Raw genomic sequence first — 21,118 nt, forward strand, 5'->3', positions numbered from 1 at the left:
TAGGTGGCTTGAAGTACTTACACCCCTCTGGCATTTACGGTGGGAGCTGGTTCCTGTTTCATGGTATCCTGGAATAACTGTCCATCTTTCATTATCGGTTTATTAGAGGCAGCCGCTGCTGCCGGGGTTACATTTGCCGCTGGCTTGCGTATCTTTTCACCCAACAGAAGTTCAGCATTGGGTTTTATGGGTTGCACAATAGGCGCTCCCGAAGCGCTTGTTCCTGGCGAAGGCGCATTGTATTTGTTGTTGTGAGTTGTTGTATAGCGGTTGTAGTTTTTATTCAGCTGACTTTTAAATGGAGACATCTTGGTTGATGTCAAGGGTGTTGTTGTTGTATTAGAAGTTGCCGAGCCAGTGTTGTTCCTGACAATTGAAGGAAAACTCGTTGTAGTCCTTGCAGGTGTAGCCTGGGTGGGATTAATTTTCAATTTTAATTTTGCCGATATGGTGGATTCGACCTTTTGCAGTTGTTGTGGTCTTTGGTGTTGATATTTTGAATTGGAGGGTACAAAAGGTTTTCTTTGTTGTTTTGCCGGTGATCGCTCAGCAGTTGTCTCAGGTTTCAATGTGGTCGTCGTAGAGGCAATTGTCGTCGTTGTAGTTGTAGTTTTCGTAGTCGTTGTCGAATTGCTGTTGGCCGATGAATGTGGGGTAAATGTGGTTGATGTGCCCTTTGTCTCTGGTTTTGATGTAGTGGAGGAGATAGCACTTTTCTCGGTAGTTCCATTATCCAAGCCCAGTTGTGGGGATTCCACAATTTCTATATTTGAACCATTTAGATCATTGGGCACAGAGGCATCACTGGTTGTTTCAAAAACACTGTTTAACTCTATGTTAATTATGTCCACCAATTCGTCTTCGTCTATAGCCGTGGTCACTTCGTCGTCTTCGGCAATTTGTTTCGCCAGCATACTGGGAGATGGCTTTGTGGTCACATCCTCCTGACCGATGTTTGCAGCAACATTTGTTATGGAATCTGTAACAGAGTCTTCGTTCACATCAGCCTCTTCCTTTTTGAGTGTGGTCGAGTTGTACCCACTGAATGTGGGTTCCATGGTGGTGACTTCCTCATCGTTGGCTACAACTGTTGATTCTATTTTCTCTGCCGCAGTTGTAGTTACAGGTGGTTGCATTGTGGTCGTAGTGGAGTCGCCGGTAGGGCTTGTCGTTGTGCTGGTTGTCGTCGTCGTCGTCGATGATGTAACCGGTCTAAAATGTGGCTCTCTTAAGACATCATTTACTTTGAAATTTTCAAAATCTTCTCGGTGATGCATTAGCTTGGACGCGCGACGATTGTAGCCATCACGCGAATACCTATCCGTAGCTGCCTCTATATCATCTACATCAATTTCGTTGTTCAAGATTTCATCGCGTAGTACTGAAATATGTCGCACATCGCCATACATGCGTTTCATAAGTCCTTGGTTTTCGTGTACAAAACGTCTTACGGCATGCCAAGGATATGCAGCCCCAGGCTGGGTGCAGTACGCTTGCGTGAGTAGATCACAGGGGATGGCAGCAAGCATTTGTGCTCGACCACGTCTTGATTGTTTCGTATTTGGACTGCACGAGGAGGCAGAATCGTAACCGAACGTTGTCCCTATGCCGAAGCATAGAGCAAAGAGGAGAAGAAATATTAGATTTCTCTGTAATGAAAGGAACGAACAGAAGAAAATGCTGTGGTTATTGAAGATACTCAGATTTAAGTAAAGAAAATAATATCTAGTCATTAAAGTTCGTTTCTTAAGCCTTTCGTTTGTAATATACAGAGAAAAAAAATTGCAAAAAATTTACAATTTGCACAGCAGTTTTAATTAAAAAAATTAATTGCATCAATTAATTTCGTGATTGAAAACGATTTTAATTTTTCTCTGTGTAGATAGATTCTTCTTCTCATGTACCATATATTAACTGGGAAGTTGTTATTGCCAACCGCAGCGTCATGTTGTCCAAGGTGCTGCATCCTGATAAAACAACATTTCTGATGCTGAAGTTGTTAAATTTAGCCCCAGTTGGGTATCTCTCTCAGGTCTTAAATTTGGTTTTGAACACTCCAAGTGTTCCCGATGTCTGACACACGGACAAACAGGAAATGTATCGAAAAAAGGAGTGTTGTACAGACCGATTCACTTCACGCAGCAGTAGCCATGGCACCTGAGGCGCATATCTTTCCGATTCTTGTGAGAATTTTCCAAATACCCATAATCAGCATGATGCCATATTTTTGGCATTTAAGTTTAATTTCAAACTATCATATATTTCATGGTTTCCTGACGGCACTGATGTTGGATCTTATGCGGCCCTATGTCGATGACATCAGCTATAGGAGGAACGCCTTGTATGCCTATCTTGCCGCTTACTTTGTTGCTGCTGATGGAAAACACGCGATGAAGGCAATTCTACATGTCCGCCTTATAGACATACAGGTAAGGAGGGAAGCAGTCCCTGCGGCTATGAGACCTTAGGGGATAGTTTATTTTGGTCCTACCCAGGTGGTCGAACAGTCGAGGGGTTACATATTCCATAGCACTACTAAATACGAAATTTCCCATGAACTCGACATTTAGGAACAGGGATATTTCTCTCATATCAATGAGTGCAGTCCGATTATTGTTTAAGCTCAGCCCTTTTTTATGCCGAGTCCGAACAGATGATATATGTTATCGACACCACATTGTAGAGAAGTTTTAACATGGCAGGATACCTCACAAATGTAGCCAGCATTAGTAAGGGGATAACCACCCCTGAAATTTTTCTGATGTTCACGCCGGGATTTGAATCCAGGCGTTCGGCATCATAGGCGGACATGCACCCTCTTGGCCACGGTGGCCCCCGTAGCACTATTTGCGGTAATAAGATATCCATTTCTGGCTAGCTCGTCAGCCGCTATGTTTCCCTCAACACTTTGTTAGTCTGGGACAGGCTTTCCTATGGTTCGAAGAAGCACTTTAAATCTTCTTATCAGTCTCGACCGCACTATTACTAGGTGAGTATAGAATTGGTTTGTCCGAAAAGAGCGAGACATCTCCAGCTCGGGAAAACGACGTCCAACCCGTCAGGAAGAAAGGAATCCCTTGGTAAATACTCAGGCGGGAAGAAGAACTTCCAAAATTTCAGGTGCGCCAGGAACACAACTCTCTCAGCCTTAGAGCTATATTCGTTGCTATACACCCAACATACAGGTTCAAAGCCAAAAATAGAGAATGGGTTTTAGCGCCTCTCTTGGGCTACTATTCCTTGCTACAGGTATCAGCATTGCAGAGATACCCTGTACTTTCGATCCTCCAGTTGTTCAGAGCACGATTCTGCACCATACATATTGGGTTGCCCAAAAAGTAATTGCGTATTTTTCATATAGTCGGCGTTGACAAATTTTTTCACAGCTTGTGACTCTGTAATTGCATTCTTTCTTCTGTCAGTTGTCAGCTGTTACTTTTAGCTTGCTTTAGAAAAAAAGTGTAAAAAAAGTATATTTGATTAAAGTTCATGCTAAGGTTTATTAAAAATGCATTTACTTTCTATTAAAAAATCCGCAATTACTTTTTGGGCAACCCAATACATAGTTGAGAATCGGCCAAGCCATCGTTGCGACGTAAACATCTAGTGTACCGTTCCCGGCCTATGCCGTCAACTCCTTCCTATCGAGTTGCGACATTGGAAGAGCGCTTTCAGTCTTTTTTTGATTCTTTCCTCGACGTTCCTTATCCAGGTTAGTTTCTGGTCAAGTATCATGACTAGGTACTTGGCCTCTGGAGAGAGCGTCAGCTATATTCCATCCAATAGAGGTCTAGCTGCTTTTTATAATAAGCCACCTATCGACACAGCCTCATCAACGACCACTGAACCAGGTCCGTAATTGTAGAAAGGCAACGTTCATCTACCATTATGACGACATCATAATCGAGAAAGACCTCAGAATCCCACTGAAACCCGTAATTGTGGAGTTCCTTTTGGTGTCAATCTTCTTAATTCTAACTCTTCACCAGTGATGAGTTGTAAATTCGATCTTTTAGCATCGTATCAACCAATTCACAAAAGTGGGGGGACCCTCACGCCCACCAGAGCGCCATGCTCGGACACCAACTTCACATTTTTGAAAGCCACTTTTATGCCGCCAAAGTAAAGCTGCCAACATTCAAATTACTTTCAGTGTAGTTGACCACATCATGAAGGGCACTCTCAACAGACGGACTATAAGTGAAACCATGCTGATTGTCGCATATCAATGAAGGATTGAGATGGTCCCTATTAAGGACCATCAGTGATTAGAGACCCTCTAATATACAAAATTTCGCTTTGAATTTTATGAATAGCTTTGAAATTCGCAGCTCCTTAGTCTATGACGGTTCGAGCCAAATTAGGTTTTACGCCGACTTCGACTATGCATGCCATAAATGTGGGACATCATAGAGGCCCAACACGCGTCAAATTTCAACGCTATCAGATAATAATAGCGACTAAGGGGGGGCGAAAAGTCAAATCCGGCAGATCAGGATATATGAGAGCTATAAAAGGTAATACACCGATTTGGACAATACTTGTCATGAATGTTAAAGACAGAAAAAAACACTAACTCAATTGAATAGTTGCACGCTCAAAGGAGTCAAAAAGTCAAATTGGGAGATCAATTGACATGGGAGCTATATCTCAATATGAACAGATTTGGCCCATTTACAATCCCAGCTGCCCTCAGAATATGCACAAAATGTTGGAGCGGAAAGTTGTATCAATTCGGAAAATAGCATGTTTTCAACAGACGGATTTGCTAGACCTACTTGGAATGACGACGTCATACCTTAAATGGAATAACAACACTAGTCATACCCTCACCTATCCTATGGTGTAGGATAAAAAACATTTCTAATTCTCCCAGGATTCCTCAGATGTGTCAAGACGCCTACCGTCAATATATTGCTTTAAAAGGTACTAAATCGACTACGGAATTCCTCGAGTCGAAAAAGTTCTGTACCAAGTACTATAGTACTGACTTTTCCATCCCTCTTCATTTCTCCATGGTCTTCAAGATCAAATATAAGAGACTTATTGGACTGAAGTCCTTGGACAGAGAGTGGCTTCATACAAATTAAGCGAGAAAATCCGCTAAGGGGGTAAGTAAAACAACCTTATTTCTTTATCCATTCCAGCACTTCTTTTATTGCAAGAATCTTTACGATAAAGCTATCAGTTGGCAGATTGCAAGACAATGGATGTCCAGTCTCTTCCCTGGAATATCTAGAGTTTTCCAGGAAAATAAATGCGATTTCGAGATAGAACATACCGCCGGTTGATAGTAGTGACCTAGTTAATAGCTAAGCTTACAAGCCCGACATAAGTGGGCTACTGTCAGGCCATAATCGTTTGGTTCTAGGAGATTTTAATGCATCTCAGTTTTCATGGCATTCTCCTATAGGTAACGACCAGCGGGGCATAGCTTTGGCCAAGCAGATTGAGGGCACGGTGAATTAGGATGACCCCCACTAGGATTACGAGAAGGTGTAGCAGCTCGCCAGACATGTCCATTTCATCCCCTGATTTCTTGAGTGACGTAACACAGTGGGCCAAATGGCAAAAAAATTGGAAATAAGTCTACAACTTTTTATCTGTTGATTTTAGCCATACAAAATGTTCTAGACATTTGTAGAGGAGGACATAGGCTTTCAGAAAAGTGCTGTTGTTGGTCCATATCTTTAATACAGGGTGAGCTACAGGGTGTGAAAGTTGACCACTTTTGACTTCTCCAAGCTTCTGGGGGCCATAACTTTTGATCTACTCAACCGATTTACATGATTTAGGACTCTAGAGAAAGAGCTTGACAAGATCTAAAAAACTTATGCATAAAGTACCATGCCATCGTGTACTGTTAAGGAGTTATGAATTGTTTAATTTTAAAATATGAAAATTTGGCCTTGGTTTTTTTCAGTGTTTTTTTAATAACTCCGTCAATTTTAAAGCTATAAACTTCATACTTCACACAAATTATGCCAGCATATGTGTGCATAAAATACAAAAGGAATCACGTGAATATCTTTGGCGGTTTAAAAATGGCATCGTTTTCAATATGAAAAATATTTTTTTTGTCAAAAAATTGCAAAATTTTTCAAAAAAGATACTCCCATTTCCTTTAAGTTTTCGCAAACTTTGGCCGTCAAAGCATTATCATTTCTTTCCATTTTCACAAAGTCGAGGTATTAAGAAAAGTTTTAAGTGCTAATTTGGCTAATTTCGATATCAAACAACACCGTTATCTTAAGACCAAAATGGCCAATTTTTTTACTAAACTTCAAAAGTTTCTCACTGGAAAAAAAGTTCCACGGGGATTTTTTCGCTTTTTTTGAACTTAAATGAAAGCTTAAAATGTTCCCAACATTTTAAGGTATGTCTCGCCATATCCTAGCCATAAATGAGATCGTAGCGATCAAAATACTGAAAAAAGTCAATTTTCAAGTAGTGCTATATTCATTGCTAAAAAACAAGTATTACGTCACATTTTATTGCAAAGATGTTAAATAAACTTTTATTTGGTAACACTTCTTCTACAAAACACAAAAAGAATCATGGAAATATCTCTATTCTATTCCATTTTATGGAACCGGCAATAAAAAAGTCAATTTTTCAAAAAAGTCGAATTTCCCAAATTTTGTTTTTGTTGTCCTAATTGCACATGACACACTATAGCCATATTTACGCAACATACCTTATCGTAAAGGAAATTTTCATACCTTTCCAACAATGTATAAAACATTTCTCAACTCGGATTCTATCTACTCTAAAATTCATTTACACTTCATTAAACTCTATATACAAATGTCTATTTGTGAAATGGAACCTTATATGGGGCCTACACTAAAACATTGATAGATTTGCCCAGGGTTTACAATACAAATGTGTTAGAATAAAAAAAGGTCTCCTGCCAAAGTTTAAAAAAATTGGAATAAAAATATGTGTTTTAGAGCGAAAACACTTCGCATCGGCGTGCGTTTGTATAGTACCTACATCTATTTTTAATGTAAGCTGATGATTTTTGAATAAAAAGTAACCTAGAAATATACCTGCATATATATATATATTTGTGTTAAGATTTGATGCAGACAAATGTTACCTGTTTCGCTATGTCGAATTCCCAGGAAATCCACCGTATCAATGAATGTGAAAAAACCTACCCATAAAAAATTCATTGTCATTTTTTTTAACCAAATTCGAGTCCAGGTAAATAATTATAGAAGAGTAAGTAAAAAGAGGCACTTTGGACCCCTTTTTACGATTGCGTCTGATACCTGTAATGGGTCATTAATTGTGAATATATTGCATAAATATTTGAACAAAATCCAAATTTTCTTCATTATATTTTGTAGAGGCGTAAAGGACATTTATAAGTTATGGAAGTCATACTGAAGTATTCCACTCTTTCGAAAATTGTATGGGACATCAAAAATGATTCCAAATCATACACGGAGTCATTTAAGGAACTTGTTTACACTTTGGACCACATATATGGAATAAGGCTAAATAAAGACGCTTTAGACAAACTTGAAAAATTCTACAAATCATTTGAGAGAAGGTTGCCAGAATGTTCATTCGCAAAAATCAAGTTTTTCAAAATGTATGAGAAGTGGCTGAAATCGGATCTACTTATTGAAATTAAACCGCTGATTCCCGGCCGGCCTAGCAAAGCATACGACGAAGTTACGGAGAAAACCAAAAAGAAAAAACAAGAGGAACTATTGGCGGCACATCCGCCAAATTTAATAAAAGATACGTTCAAAACAGCATTGTTAAAAACACAACCAAAAAATGTTGGACGAATTGTCGATGTTTTACCATTAGCATCTCCGAAAAGGGTAAAGAGAATGGTAGAAAGTATTCCAACTCCAAAATCGACTACAGAATTCACGGAGGAAGATGCACTGGCCCTGATTTTGAACCTAGGCCTCTCAAGAAACAAATACTCAACAATGAGGAAGGCTCTTCGTGAAAAAGGATGGGGTTGTTTACCCTCAAAACATAAATTGTACAACACCAGGACGAAAATGGTGCCATCAAATATATACGTGGACGAATTAAAAGCAAGAGTGAAACTTGCTGATCTTGTTGAAAATACAGCTGTTAGAATTATTTCTAATTTTACTGAAGAACAGTTGAACACATGTAATAATTCCGAAGTGGTTTTGATCAGCAAATGGGGTTGTGATGGATCATCTGGATTTTCCGAATATAAGCAACAAACAGAAATAGATACCAACTTCGCATCAATTTTCATGGCATCATTAGTACCATTGAGAATGAGATTGTACAAGGACCAATCTTCATCATCGAAAGAAAATGCATTTCAAGATATATGGATAAATAGAACACCTGGGTCAAAATATTTATGTCGCCCAATTCGGTTTGAGTATACAAAGGAAGACCGGAACACAACACGATCTTTGGTGAACGAAATAAAGGAAGAAATTGCTGCATTACCCATGATTGTTATAAACCAATTGGGAAGAAATATAAAAGTTTCGTTTCAACTACAACTCACTATGATCGATGGAAAGGTGGCAAACGCATTAACTGGCGTTATGTCCAATTGGAGATGCAATATTTGTGGCAAGAAGAATGGGCAATTCGAGGACAAGTCTGATGAAAATTTAGTAAACGAAAATGCGCTCAATTTCGGTATTTCGCCCCTGCACTGTAGAATTCGATTCATGGAGTATTGTTTGCATTTATCGTATGACCTTAAATATCGGACTAGCCCTGGAAACCGCGATGTCTCTGCTAGAAACAACCAAGATCTTCACAAAATGAGGCAGGAAGAGAAGAATCGAATCCAGTTGGAGTTTAAACAAAAGGGACTTATAATAGATAAACCTCTTTACGGATACGGAAGCACAAATGATGGCAACTCGGCAAGGCGGTTTTTTGAGGACCCCGTATCGACATCTAAAATAACCGGTCTTGATGAACACTTGCTAAGACGATTCAAAGTGATTTTGGCTGTAATCAATAGCAAAAAGATGATAAATTCAACCAAATTTGAAGCTTATAGTAATGACACAAAAAACATTTTATCTGATTTATATTCGTGGAAAGCTTTAACACCGACAGTACATAAAGTCTTACATCATGGCAAGGAAATTGTGGAATACAACATACTTCCGTTAGGAGAACTTACAGAAGAAGCTCAGGAATCCCGTAATAGAGATGTTAAACAGTTCCGGCTTTTCAATACCCGAAAGAGCACCAAATTTAACCAAAATTATGATTTACTTCAATATTTATTGTTATCGTCTGATCCGGTACTATACAGCATCAGAACTAAATGGCTACCAAAAATATGTGACGATATAGATAAGGACGATCCCGATGCCATTCAAATTAAAGAGCTTTTAAATTTTGATACCTTAGATTATTTGGTAGAGAATAAAATCAAATAATACAAAACTAAAATGCTTTTTTATTTTGGGAGTAGCTAATATACATATAAACGCACGCCGATGCGAAGTGTTTTCGCTCTAAAACACATATTTTTATTCCAATTTTTTTAAACTTTGGCAGGAGACCTTTTTTTATTCTAACACATTTGTATTGTAAACCCTGGGCAAATCTATCAATGTTTTAGTGTAGGCCCCATATAAGGTTCCATTTCACAAATAGACATTTTTATATAGAGTTTAATGAAGTGTAAATGAATTTTAGAGTAGATAGAATCCGAGTTGAGAAATGTTTTATACATTGTTGGAAAGGTATGAAAATTTCCTTTACGATAAGGTATGTTGCGTAAATATGGCTATAGTGTGTCATGTGCAATTAGGACAACAAAAACAAAATTTGGGAAATTCGACTTTTTTGAAAAATTGACTTTTTTATTGCCGGTTCCATAAAATGGAATAGAATAGAGATATTTCCATGATTCTTTTTGTGTTTTGTAGAAGAAGTGTTACCAAATAAAAGTTTATTTAACATCTTTGCAATAAAATGTGACGTAATACTTGTTTTTTAGCAATGAATATAGCACTACTTGAAAATTGACTTTTTTCAGTATTTTGATCGCTACGATCTCATTTATGGCTAGGATATGGCGAGACATACCTTAAAATGTTGGGAACATTTTAAGCTTTCATTTAAGTTCAAAAAAAGCGAAAAAATCCCCGTGGAACTTTTTTTCCAGTGAGAAACTTTTGAAGTTTAGTAAAAAAATTGGCCATTTTGGTCTTAAGATAACGGTGTTGTTTGATATCGAAATTAGCCAAATTAGCACTTAAAACTTTTCTTAATACCTCGACTTTGTGAAAATGGAAAGAAATGATAATGCTTTGACGGCCAAAGTTTGCGAAAACTTAAAGGAAATGGGAGTATCTTTTTTGAAAAATTTTGCAATTTTTTGACAAAAAAAATATTTTTCATATTGAAAACGATGCCATTTTTAAACCGCCAAAGATATTCACGTGATTCCTTTTGTATTTTATGCACACATATGCTGGCATAATTTGTGTGAAGTATGAAGTTTATAGCTTTAAAATTGACGGAGTTATTTAAAAAACACTGAAAAAAACCAAGGCCAAATTTTCATATTTTAAAATTAAACAATTCATAACTCCTTAACAGTACACGATGGCATGGTACTTTATGCATAAGTTTTTTAGATCTTGTCAAGCTCTTTCTCTAGAGTCCTAAATCATGTAAATCGGTTGAGTAGATCAAAAGTTATGGCCCCCAGAAGCTTGGAGAAGTCAAAAGTGGTCAACTTTGACACCCTGTAGCTCACCCTGTATTAAAGATATGGACCAACAACAGCACTTTTCTGAAAGCCTATGTCCTCCTCTACAAATGTCTAGAACATTTTGTATGGCTAAAATCAACAGATTAAAAGTTGTAGACTTATTTCCAATTTTTTTGCCATTTGGCCCACTGTGCGTAACCTGGCAAGCCGTCATTTCTTTGATATCAGATCACCTCCTCATAATTCTCACTATCGACCGACCACCTGACTTCATAACCTCTGAGTGCTGGAAATCAGAAGAAGGCCGTTTGGGCTGGCTTCAGAGAGAATCAGCGAGCTGAATCTGGACATTAACAGGGTAGTCGAAGAACATAAGCGGCGGAATTTGTGGCTGGAACACTTGGAGCATGTAACTAAGGTACCGTTTTAGGCAAGCTGTGTTCTTCTATTAAGTCACTCTTGAACCCCGGTTGAAGGGACGACAGGAACTCAGTCACTTTAGGCGACCTAACCATGACTGATCCGAAAAGGTGAGCCAGGTTGTTCAATCGTTAATTTATTGTGCATCCCGAGAGTGACAGGGCTAGGGGGAGAGCCATTCGTCGTATTCGTGGTCTCCGAGCCGATAGACAGCCAACACAATTTACCGTGGCGCCAAGTTTTCCAAGGCTGATGCTGCAAAATCTGGATTAACCTGGAGTCGAGTACCTTACCACTATCCTCAACCTGTCTTTAAACACTCTTATAGTACCCACCCTATGTCTGAAAGATGGGTAGGGTAATTCCGCTACTGAAGCCTGGAAAGGACCTGAGTAAGAGGGATTCGTACAGACGATCTCCTTACTCTCACCAGTAGCCAAGACGCTTGAGGGCGTATTCCTCCCGAACTTCGTTGGAGAATTTCCATCCGTCGAGCATCAGTATGGATTTCGAAGAATGCATAGCACAACAATTGCTTTGCATGCCATCACCGTACTCATTTGCCGGGGCTTCAATCAGCCCAGGCCATGTGATGGAACAGTCCTCGTGGCACCGGACCTATCTAAGGCATTTGACACGGTCAGCCATATCAAACTATTTGAGGACATCGCCAAAACGTCCCTACAGCCAGGTCTGAAACGCTGGGTCGCGAATTATCTGTGTGGTCGCCAGTCATTTGTTGAATTTAGGGATAGGAAATCGAAACACCGGTTTCGATATCACAGTTATTATTTAACCTCTACCTATCCTCCATTCCACCCCCTCCAGACGGCATAGACATCATATCATATGTGGACGATTTACAATCTTGGCATCAGGCCCCCCACCCATTGATGACATTTCCGATAGGTTAAACGTCTACCTCAACGTCCTTGCCTCTTATTTTTCTGCAAGAAATCTGAAGATATCAGCCACTACAAATACGTTAACTAAAACTACGCGTGCGGTGAATACTGAGCCGAAGGTGATGGCCGATAGAGAAAGGATTCCGACCATCAAGTGTCCCAAAATACTCGTCGTCACATATGACAGCTCGTACACATTCTCACATGCCACAACAATTTGCGATAAAGTCAAAAGTGGAAACAAGAACCTCAAGGCCAAAACAAGGTCTCTTGCCGGCAGCACTTGTCACAGCAATTTGCGATAATGCCAAAAGTAGAAACAAGGACCTCAAGGTCCAAACAAGGTCTCTTGCCGGCAGCACTTGGGGTGCTCACAAAGAAACCTTCTTGCCATGTACAAAGCATTTAGCTGGTCTGTGGTAAGTTGTGCAGCCTCAGTGTGGGCTCGTCAGTTCTGTGATAGGCAGTGGAATATTATTCAAATCTGTCAGAATACCGCCCTTAGAACTGCGACCGGCTGTCTCCTCAGTTCTCACGTGGACCAACTCCATCAGTAGACAAAGCTCCTACAAAGCTCACCGCCCAGAAACCTTTAGGTAAATCTACATGATCTTGGGCGTGAGGTCCAGCGCTACAAGAGAGAACCCTTAGATGAAGTGGCATATCAAGCGAGTCTGGACAACATTTATCCAGACACTGTAGCAGATGCGGTGAATAGTTACCGGGTGAATGTTGTCATAGGAGAACGACCGCCTCCCATTGCACCTGAAGAAATTGACCCCCCCAGCAAACCGGAGTAGTTCTGGCTCAATTACCAACGGCAGATGCAGCCGCCTCAATTCCTACAAAGCAAGGATTGATGCCAACTTGCAGGATGTATGTCCCGATTGTGACCAGGGACCTCGCGACACACGTCACCTGTTTAACTGCACAGCCAGACCCACTCGTCTTAGACCCAGATCCCTCTGGACGCACCTTATCTTAGTTGCAGAGTTCCTGGATCTGGATACTCAACAGAACCAAGCAGACGAAAGATAGAACACAACACACTGGTACAACAACATTAGTTTAAAAAAAAAAAAACTGAAGGACACAAAACAGTACCACTTGCGTTTTAAATAATATCCTACACCACTACTGTGGTACAGGGTATTATAACCTAGTGCATTTGTTTGTAACACCCAAAAGAAAGAGAGATGGACCCATTGAAAAGTATACCGATCGACTCAGATTCATTTTCTGATTCGATTTAGCTATGTCCGTCTGTTTGTCTGTATGTCTGTCCGTCCGTCTGTCCGTCCGTCTGTCTGTCTGTCTATCCGTCTGTCTGTCCGTCTGTCCATGTTAATTTGGGTACAAACAACAGGTCGCAGTTTTCATCCGATCGTCCTTAAATTTGGTATAGGCATGTTTTTCGCCCTAGAGACAAAGCCTATTGAAATTGGAAAAAATCAGTTCAGATTTAGATATAGCTTCCATATACATGTTCGTCCGATTTACAGTAATAACGCAATCAAATAGTCATTTATTATCCGATTCTCTTTGGCAGGAAGGATTTTCGTATGACTTTCGACATTACTGGTGAATTTCATAGAAATCGGTCCAGATTTAGATATAGCTCTCATATATATAAATCACCCGATTTTCACTCCCAGAGCCACTGCAAGCGCATTTATTGACCCATCTTCCCAAAACTTTGCACAACGCTTTCCTCATCGACTTCGACAATATCTATAAAGTTTACTCGAAATCGGTTCAGATTTAGATATAGCTCCCATGTATATGTTCGTCCGATTTTGAGAAATATTGCAATAAAGTGCTCATTTGTTAACCGATTCTTAAAAATTCGACAGAAAAGATTTTCTTATGACTCTCGACAATATTGGTGAATTTAATAGAAATCTGTTCAGTTTTATATATAGCTGCCATATATGTATTTTGCCCGATTTTCTCTTCTAGAGGCACTGCTAGCGCATTTATTGACCAATCTTGCCAAAATTGTGCAGAACGCTTTCCTCGATGCCTACCACAATATCTAAGAAGTTTGGTCAAAATCGGTTAAGATTAAGATATAGCTCCCATATATATGTTCGTCAGATTTTGGCTAATTTGCAATAATGTTGTCATTTGTCAACGGTATTTATTATACTTTGAACGTATCCGAAAACATCCGCCGAGGTCCTTAAAAATTGGTTCAGAATTAGATATAGTACCCACTTTGTACCTATAATGTAGGTGTAAACAAGATCCCAGAACGATTTATATGGCAGCTATATCAGGGTATGGAGCGATTTAGACCATACTTCGCATAAATGTTGGAAGTGATACCAAAACATCATGTGCAAAATTATTGCCAAATCGGATAGGAATTGCGCCTTCTAAAAGCTCAAGAAGTCACGACCCACGATCGGTTTATATAGCAGCTATATCAGGTTATGGACTGATTTGAACCATACTTAGCACAATTGTTGGAAGTGATATCAAAATACTATGTGCAAAATTTCAGTCAAATCGGATAAGAATTGCGCCCTATAGAGGCTCAAGAAGTCAAGACCCAAGATCGGTTTATATGACAGCTATATCAGGTTATGTACCGATTTGAACCATACTTCGCACAGTTGTTGGAAGAGATATCAAAACACTATGTGCAAAATTTCAGTCAAATCGGGTAAGAACCCCGCCTTCTAAAAGCTCAAGAAGTCAGACCCAAGATCGGTTTATATGACAGCTATACCAGGTTATGAACCGATTTAGACCATACTTTGCACAATTATTGGAAGTGATATCAAAACACTATATACAAAACTTCAGTCAAACCGGATAAGAATTCCGCCTTCTAAAAGCTCAAGAAGTCAAGACCCAAGATCGGTTTATATGACAGCTATATCAGGTTATATAACGATTTGAACCGTACTTAGCACAGTTGTTGGAAGAGATATCAAAACACTATGTGCAAAATTTCAGTAGAATTGGATGAGAATTGCGCCCAATAGAGGCTCAAGAAGTCAAGACCCAAGATCGGTTTATATGGCAGCTATATCAAAACATGGACCGATTTGGCCCATTTACAATCCCAACCGACCTACACCAATAAGAAGAATTTGTGGAAAATTTCAAGCGGCTAGCTCTACTCCTTCAAAAGTTAGCATGCTTTCGACAGACAGACGGACGGACATGGCTAGTTCGATATAAAATGTCGCGACGATCAAGAATATATATATACTTTATGGGGTCTTAGACGCATATTTTGAGGTGTTACAAACAGAATGACGAAATTAGTATACCCCCATCCTATGGTGGAGGGTATAAAAATGCAAATTTTTACCATGAACATTCCACTAAGGAACTGAGGCAAATTTCTCACATATCAATGAGTGCAGTCCGATTCAAGTTTAAGCTCAATGATAAGGGGCCTCCTTTTTATAGCCGAGTCCGAACGGCGTGCCGCAGTGCGACACCTCCTTGAAGAGAAGTTTTACATGGCAGAGTACCTCGCAAATGTTGCCAGCATTAGAAGGGGAAAACCACCGCTAAAAATTTGTTCTGATGGTCTCGCCAGGATTCGAATCCAGGCGTTCAGCGTCATAGGCGGGCATGGTAACCTCTGCGCTACGGTGGCCTTCATGTAGGTGTAGGTGTAGGGTATTATAAAGTCTAGTTTAACACTGAAAATGATTAAATGTATAACAGCCAATGTCAATAAAATGTCAACTTTAACCACATTGATTTTCTTTAAAGAGAACAATTGAATGATCATGCACCAAGCTGTTATCTCCATGGAACAACATTTCTGGGAAAATCCATATAAATCTCTTACTTGAGGTGGGTATTGAATGAATTTATAATCCCATTAAATTGCAATCAAAACGAAAAACAAGATAGTATTTACGATTTCAACATTCGGTTTATAAGTAATGGAGACCGGCTAGATATGGATTGGGTAATATTGGCCAGCGGACACACATTCTCCACAGATATGCAGACAGCCATATACTCGTAGACAATCAATGAAGGCATTGCAAGCGACCGGTTTTTACCAAATGCACAATTCATGGTGTAAGCATTTCGCTCTAATATGAAATTTTGTAATAACTGCAGTAGGCATTTGGCAGTTAGGCCCCCTCCATAAAAACGTTATTTGGTGATTGTGTGGGGATTTTGTTTTTGTATTGGAAAGACGGGCCAAATTCGTTTTGATTGCTGGTGATTTGAATTTATTTATGGAGTGCTGGTGGTTTGATTGTCTAAAATTAATCAAAAATTGTGCAATTAAATTTACAAAAAAAAAAAAATGGCTTGGCATTAAGGTCTTATTTTCCATAAATGCACTCTTATTTTGGTGATTTTATTTTAACCAAATTTTGTTGAAATGGAAAGTTTGCTTTGTACTGGCCATGTCCATTTACCTTCATTCTCCTCTTGCCAACGAAATGAAAAGGGTTATGGTTTACGGTTGATTGCATTCACATTGGCTCTGTGCATTTAAATGTGTGGTCATTGAATCAGCCATGCATAACCACCATCGTCCACCATTGGCAGGCCATGGATGACGGGAAAAGTGAAAGAATGGCAATTGGTTTTTATGAAAAATTTGCTTCAAAGACGTCAAAAGAAAAGAAAAAACAAAAAAAAAAAAACTCAAGTAAATTTATGCAACTTTTACTTTGTCAGCATTTGGGATTTTCTTGAATCGATCAGTCTGATTGTATGAGGAATGCAAGCTAATTAGGGGTAAATTTAATCCATAGGTCTTTTTGTAATTGTTTGGCAACTTTATATCATTACACATGGAATAAGTCTGCTTGGGCTTAAAAGCGTGTCGAAGGACACATTTTAAGGCTCTCCATTCTAAGTTGTATGTTTTTATTGGTTGCCCAAAAAGTAATTGCGGATTTTTCATATAGTCGGCGTTGACAAATTTTTTCACAGCTTGTGACTCTGTAATTGCATTCTTTCTTCTGTCAGTTATCAGCTGTTACTTTAAGCTTGCTTTAGAAAAAAAGCGTAAAAAAAGTATATTTGATTAAAGTTCATTCTAAGTTTTATTAAAAATGCATTTACTTTCTTTTAAAAAATCCGCAATTACTTTTTGGGCAACCCAATATTATAAACTAGACGAACCGGGCCCGCTCTGCAGCGCCTTCTTTAACGCTCTTATGCAAATTGCAAATTTTGCCCATGAACATTCAACTAAGGAACAGGGCCAAACTTCTCACATATCAATGAGTGCTCCTTTTTATAGCCGAGTCCAAACGGCGTGCCGCAGTGCGACACCTCTTTGGAGAGAAGTTTTACATGGCATAGTACCTCACAAATGTTGCCAGCATTAGGAGGGGAAAACCACCGCTGAAAATTTGTTCTGATGGTCTCGCCAGGATTCGAACCCAGGGGTTCAGCGTCATATGCGGCCATGCTAAACTCTGCGCTACGGTGGCCTCCAAACGCTTTTATACCTTTTATATATTGCCCTATATTGCAATGGTTGATATACAAGGGACATTTCGCCCCGAATGTGGATATCGAATTCGTGTCATTGAAGGGCAGAAGTGAGATCAAATCCTGGCGAGAACATTGAAAAAATTTTAAGAGGGTAGTGATAGCCCCTCTTAATGTTGGCGACATTTGTGAGGTTCTATGCATAGAAGTCTTGTAAAAACGAGGTCCTTTATCATTGAGCTTAGGCTTGAATCGGACAGGATTCATTGTTATGTGAGAAGTTGTTTATAGACAAATTTTTGCTCTACTTCCCTATACCTTTCTTCGGACTCCTGAATTGTAATGGGTAAATATGTACGGTTTAGGGTGTATTTTGGGAGTGAGGTGGCCATCCAGACACTTGATCCTTAAAGTTAATATGAGCTTGGTGCTATACTCTCAAAAACTTTTTATATGAGCCCCATATTACCATGGTTGGTAAATAAGTCCTGTTTTATTTCAGTCCTATATTGTCGTGATTGGTCTGTATATCCATATGACGGGGAGTGCTTTTTGGGGTGGGATGGTAGCTCAGACATTTCGCCCAAATATGAATGTCAAATTCGTGTCTACTCCCAAGTAAAATGCAAATTTTGCCACTAAGGAACAGGGGCAAACTTCTCACATATCAATGAGTGCAGTCCGATACAAGTTTAAGCTCAATGATAAGGGGCCTCCTTTTTATAGCCGAGTCCGAACGGCGTGCCACAGTGCGACACCCCTTTGGAGAGAAGTTTTACATGGCATAGCACCTCACAAATGTTGCCAGCATTAGGAGTGCTTTTTGGAGTGGGATGGTAGCTCAGACATTTCGCCCAAACATGGATGTCAAATTCGTGTCTACTCCCAAGTAAAATGCAAATTTTGCCCATGAACATTCCACTAAGGAACAGGGGCAAACTTCTCACATATCAATGAGTGCTGTCCGATTCAAGTTTAAGCTCAATGATAAGGGGCCTCCTTTTTATAGCCGAGTCCGAACGGCGTGCAACAGTGCAACACCTCTTTGGAGAGAAGTTTTACATGACATAGTACCTCACAAATGTTGCCAGCATTAGGAGGGGAAAAACACCGCTGAAAATTTTTTCTGATGGTCTCGACAGGATTCGAAACCAGGCGTTCAGCGTCATAGGCGGACATGCTAAACTCTGCGCTACGGTGGCCTCCGTCTACTCCCAAGTACCTCTCATTTATGCCCAAAATTGCCATGGTCGATATATATGGATGGGTTGGAAGGCATTTTGGGGCTGGGGCTGGCACTCCGCCACTTTTTCCTAAAAATAGGTATCAAATTCGTTCATAACTTACAAAAACCTTTTATTTGAGCCCCATATTGGTATGTTCGGGAAATGAGTGCTTTGGGGCTTATCCACAACTGGATTCCTTTTCTACTCTCGAATATCTTTCATTAGAGTCCCACATTGTCATGATGGGTCAAATAACCTTGATGAGGGTTTTTAAGGAGTTAAGGCGCAACTTCAATACCCTTAACACAAATGTCAATGTAATTTTCCTAATCTAATATCAAATTGCTTTCATTCGAGTCCCATATAGCCATGGTCAGCTAATATGCCCATTTGGGGGATTTTTGGGGTTTGGGACACCACTCATTACATGGACTTCATTTTTTTTTCTATATTCGTAATCTACTGCCGAATAGTTTTCTTTTGAGCCCCATATTGACATGAACGTCTAATATGTCTGTTTGGCGAGTTTAGGGGTTTGGGGCGCTGGGTACTAAGACCCAAATTTTAATACAATATTCGTATTGTACTCTCTAATACTTTTCATTTGATACCCATATTATTCCGATCGGTCTACTTTTGATTTTATAGCCTATGTTTCCTGCCTATTTTATAGCCAATGTTTGAACCGTTGATTGGAGCGGACGTTTTGTTATTTCACTTCGCAAGAATTTTCCTGTAACTCACAATAGTTCATTATTTTTGGAAGAAAAATTTAAGTCACTCGAGGATAGCTACGATTGAGGTATCCATTAGGCGGTTGATGATCTGCGTCTGTTTCCAGTGGAGCGGCAGATCTAGAGCCCGGAAGTAGGCTTAGAATGGATTCCAAAGACCCAACAGCTGCGGTGGTGGTATCGGGCCGTAGCACCTCGACTGGTGGGGCGTCTGCTCCAGGCTCCACTAGCCGACAAACGCCTGGTTCCAGTCTTAAGGACAAGGCCGAACCTATTCTTTCTTCGCATGCATATAATATGCCTAGGCCTGTGTTCTGAGGAAGAGTGGTTCCACAGCTTTCTCATCTGCTCTTGGATGCGTACGGAGACGAGAAGACGAGGCTAACATAATAGTGGTGGAACTTCTGAATCCTGCCTATGGTCCGTTTTCTACAGACAAATATCCACCATTGTAAGGCCGCTTTGGCGGCACTAAACGTCCTTCTGATGGCAGGGGGATTTGAGGTGGTTCTTATCCAGAAACCATGCATTCACCGGAGGCTATTAGGGAGATTGTGTCTGAGCGGAAACCCCTTGGGGCGATAAGAAGTTTCGACTCCTTTAAATCGCCAGGCACTGATGATGTATCACCGGTTGAATTACAAGCTGAGTCTGATAGACTGGTTCTTTGGCTTAGGGAGATATACACTGCTTGTATCAGAATGTCATATATACCTGTGGGATGGAGGGACACAAAGGTCGTTTTCAAAAGAAAACGAAAGATTTTCGTCCTATTAGTCTGTCATACTTTTTGCTAAAGACTCTTGAGAGGTTGATAGAAGCATATTTTAGGGCAAAGATCCCTGAAGATCGCCTGTCACGGCAGCAGCATGTAGGCAAGGCAATCCACTGAAACAGCCCTTCACGACCTAGTCGGCTACATAGAGGGTTCTCTCGCTGTCAAGGAATATAAAATGGTAACATTTCTTGACATTGAAGGTGCTTTTAATAATGAAAAACCGTCGTCAATCATGAAGGAGTTGGAGTTTCTAGGCATCAACTCTACCGTATGAAAGTTTATTACGACAAGCTTGGGATCTGTGGATCTAAAAAGATGGGTCAGCAGAGAAACACCTCAAGGAGGTTTACTGTCTTCTCTACTTTGGAATTAACAGTAAATTATTATCTCTGGAAGAAAAAGGTGCAAAATTGGTCGCATATGCTAATGACGTGGCAATTGCGGTTAGGGGAAAGTTTCCCAGCATACTAAGAGAAATACTTCAGGAAGCTCTACGTGCCACAGCGAAGTGTGGGCTACCGAAGGTGGTCTAGGTATAAATCCGTGCAAGACAGAAGTAGTTCTTTTGAGCAGGAGACAGTGGAACCTGTCTCCTTGGGAGGAAAGAATGTTCCATATACAGAAAACGCAAAATAACCAGGTATTTGCTGGACAGGAAATTGAACTTCAAATCCGATATTTTGGAAAGGACAAGAAAGGCAACCCTTGTCCGTTACACCTGAAAGAGAGCCATTGGCAAAAGTTGGGGTTTAGACTGCGTGTCATGCATTGGGTATGTACTGCAGTTGTCTGGTGAACTGCGCTCTGCGGACTACACCATTTGTTACACTGAATTTAATGCTACATCTTATGCCTCTGAATATTGTGGCTAGACAAATTGCAGCGACCACTGCCGTGAGGTTAAGGGAGCT

General features: G+C 40.0%; 1 protein-coding gene across 1 annotated transcript in view; it reads right to left on the reverse strand.

The window, feature by feature from the left end:
- LOC106094556 (protein spaetzle 4) overlaps window positions 1-21,118 on the reverse strand; it is a 65,958-nt gene that overhangs the window by 649 nt on the left and 44,191 nt on the right. The window contains exon 2 of the mRNA XM_059364281.1: window positions 22-1,649. Within this exon, the coding sequence (XP_059220264.1) occupies window positions 22-1,649 (1,628 nt within the window). The remainder of the gene's footprint in view (window positions 1-21; window positions 1,650-21,118) is intronic.

The sequence above is a fragment of the Stomoxys calcitrans genome, chromosome 3 (assembly GCF_963082655.1).
Source record: "Stomoxys calcitrans chromosome 3, idStoCalc2.1, whole genome shotgun sequence".
Lineage (NCBI taxonomy): Eukaryota > Metazoa > Arthropoda > Insecta > Diptera > Muscidae > Stomoxys > Stomoxys calcitrans.